The following is a 2530-nucleotide window of genomic DNA, read 5'->3' as shown; positions in this document are numbered from 1 at the left end:
TATTATCATTATAATTATCATTTTTATTATTCTTTTACAGAATCTATAATGGGAAACTGGGGATCAACTTCATCAGCCAACCACTCAGCAGGCTCACAGCCAGCATCAACAGTCATCAGCTCAACAAGTTCCTACTCGCCAGCAGCGGCCGCCCACTCAGTAGGCTCACAGTCAGCATCAAGAGTCATCAGCTCAACAAGTTCCTACTCGCCAGCAGCGGCCGCCCACTCAGCAGGCTCACAGTCAGCATCAAGAGTCATCAGCTCAACAAGGTCATACTCGCCAGTTGCGACCGCCCACTCAGCAGGCTCACAGTCAGCATCATCGGCCATTCACCTAGTAAGCCATACTGGTCTACAGTCGACAAATGTCAGTACATCGCAGATTAGAAGTCTAAATAGTCAGCACATAAACAATTCAGGAAACAATGTAGCAATAAAGCCTTATACTGTAAAGGCTGCTCAACAAACTGTTAAACACTGTGTAAATAGTGATTATGTCATTCCTAATCTGCAAACAAATAATTTAGAACAAACACAAATTGTAAATATCCCACTGAATTTTATACCAGATAAATTTGGGTTACGTGTATGCCCCCAATACAACAGTAAGAATGGGTGCCATGCTATGCTTTGCCGGCGATTCCACATATGTCTTTTTTGGGCAAAGGAACAATGCAAAAGCAATAAGTGTGACTATGCTCACGATTTCACTTCATACCATAATACACTACTTAGGAATACATTCTCTAACAGAAGAAGCTTCGATATCCCTGAATGTATTCGGGATAATCACAGACGCATGAAATTTAAAAAACAAGGTTCAAATGGTGAAATATGTATGTTTAGTATCAGGAACAGATGTACAACAAGCGGCTGTACCAGAGTTCACGCTAAAATTCCTTACCAATGGGAGGTTCAGATTGATGACTCATGGACAAAATTTTCTCGCAGACAGACCTACTACCTAGAAGAAATGTTCAGTCGACCAGACAGTGAAAAGATTGAGCTTCCTTCCCTGGAACGCAACCTTCGAACCCATTCAGAATTTTCAAAATTCTTTTCCTTTTTGTCCAAGAGTAAAGTGTGGTTTGTGAATTTTGAGACCATGAAACTTCACTCTGAGCACAGCTGTAAGAACATACGTAGACTATCAACTCCCTCAGATATTATGGTAGATATTAATTTAGCAACACGGTGGATCTGGTACTGGGAAGATGATAGCGGTATTTGGCACCCATACACTGATGGAGCCAGCGAAAAATTCTACATAATTTCACTTAGTGATCAAATGGAATATGAGAAAAGTGTTAGATCACAAAATATGCAAGTAAAAATGAGTGGCAATCCTTACAGTATTAACATTATGGACATGTATCAGCAAAATAGAGATACCAACAAAATAAGGAAAATACGAAGAAGACCATCATGTCTCCCTTCAAAACAAGATGCTTCATTCAGTAGTCAGTTTTCAAATCTGTCAGAGAATAGAAACTTTTTGAGACACCCTGTCAATGCAACCTCTTCTGAATTTATGTATATCAAAGGGCTGCTGCAAATCGGAATGGGGAATATTCGTGTCGCAACCATGGAACGCATTCAGAATAATCATCTCTGGAAAGCTTACCAAAACAAGAGAAAACTTCTTTTGTCCATATACAAAAATGATGCATCCCTTATCAACGAACAGTACCTGTTCCATGGGACAAAGCATGGAGCAATCGACTTGATCTGCAGTGAAAGCTTTGATTGGCGGCTGTTTGGCACCAACGTAGGCAATGTCTATGGTAAAGGGACATATTTCACAAATGATTCAAGATTGTCAAATAGCTACAGTGAAAGCAAATTAGGTTTAAAAGCAGTATTTGTGGCTTTTGTCCTTGTAGGAACAATGACAAAGGGAAACAGAGACATGGAGATTCCTCCCCAAAATACTGAATTTGGTAGGTGCTTTGATACCACCTGTAATAATGATTTTGCACCCAACATCTTTGTAAAGTATAACAAAGACGAATATTATCCTGCATATATTGTCAAGTACTATGATGGAGATTGCCGGTACTGAGAAAGATTTATATTCTTGAGTTCATAGAGTAATAATATTAGCAAATTCAGAACCAGAATATTTAGAAGTATGCTTTATGTTATGGTTTCGTATAGAGAATGTACTGTAGAGAAGTCCCCACAACTGCACTTAGTCCTCACTGAAAAATACCTGGCAGACCTTTCTTTAGGATTAGTAGGTGATTGATAGGCACTCTTACATGAGTGACGTCAGTGTTGGTCATTCCAACGATATTCTAATTATTTGTAGACACAAGGTAACAGACGCTCCCAAAGACGTTGAAGTCTGACGAAGTCTGACCCATTTACATATAGACCTAGAAAAAAACTAGAGATCAAGACAGTTATGTTATTGATAAAAGTTTAGATTAACCAAACAGGTACTTGAATATATTAAAGGGTAACCGATGAGAGGAAACTTATGGATACGCATTTATGCTCTAGGTATTACTATTGCTACTGTCAGA

General features: G+C 39.0%; 1 protein-coding gene across 1 annotated transcript; it reads left to right on the top strand.

The window, feature by feature from the left end:
• Positions 1 to 40: 40 nt before the first annotated feature.
• LOC119592761 (protein mono-ADP-ribosyltransferase PARP12-like) lies at positions 41 to 2524 on the top strand (the record flags this gene model as incomplete). Its single annotated transcript, XM_037941693.1, is given in 1 exon segment — positions 41 to 2524. A coding segment is annotated over 1 exon segment (2016 nt). The 3' UTR covers positions 2065 to 2524.
• Positions 2525 to 2530: the final 6 nt, after the last annotated feature.

Source organism: Penaeus monodon, chromosome 30, assembly GCF_015228065.2.
Source record: "Penaeus monodon isolate SGIC_2016 chromosome 30, NSTDA_Pmon_1, whole genome shotgun sequence".
Classification (NCBI taxonomy): domain Eukaryota; kingdom Metazoa; phylum Arthropoda; class Malacostraca; order Decapoda; family Penaeidae; genus Penaeus; species Penaeus monodon.
The sequence above is the reverse complement of the archived record's forward strand: the minus strand, read 5'-3'. Positions and strand labels throughout refer to the sequence as shown.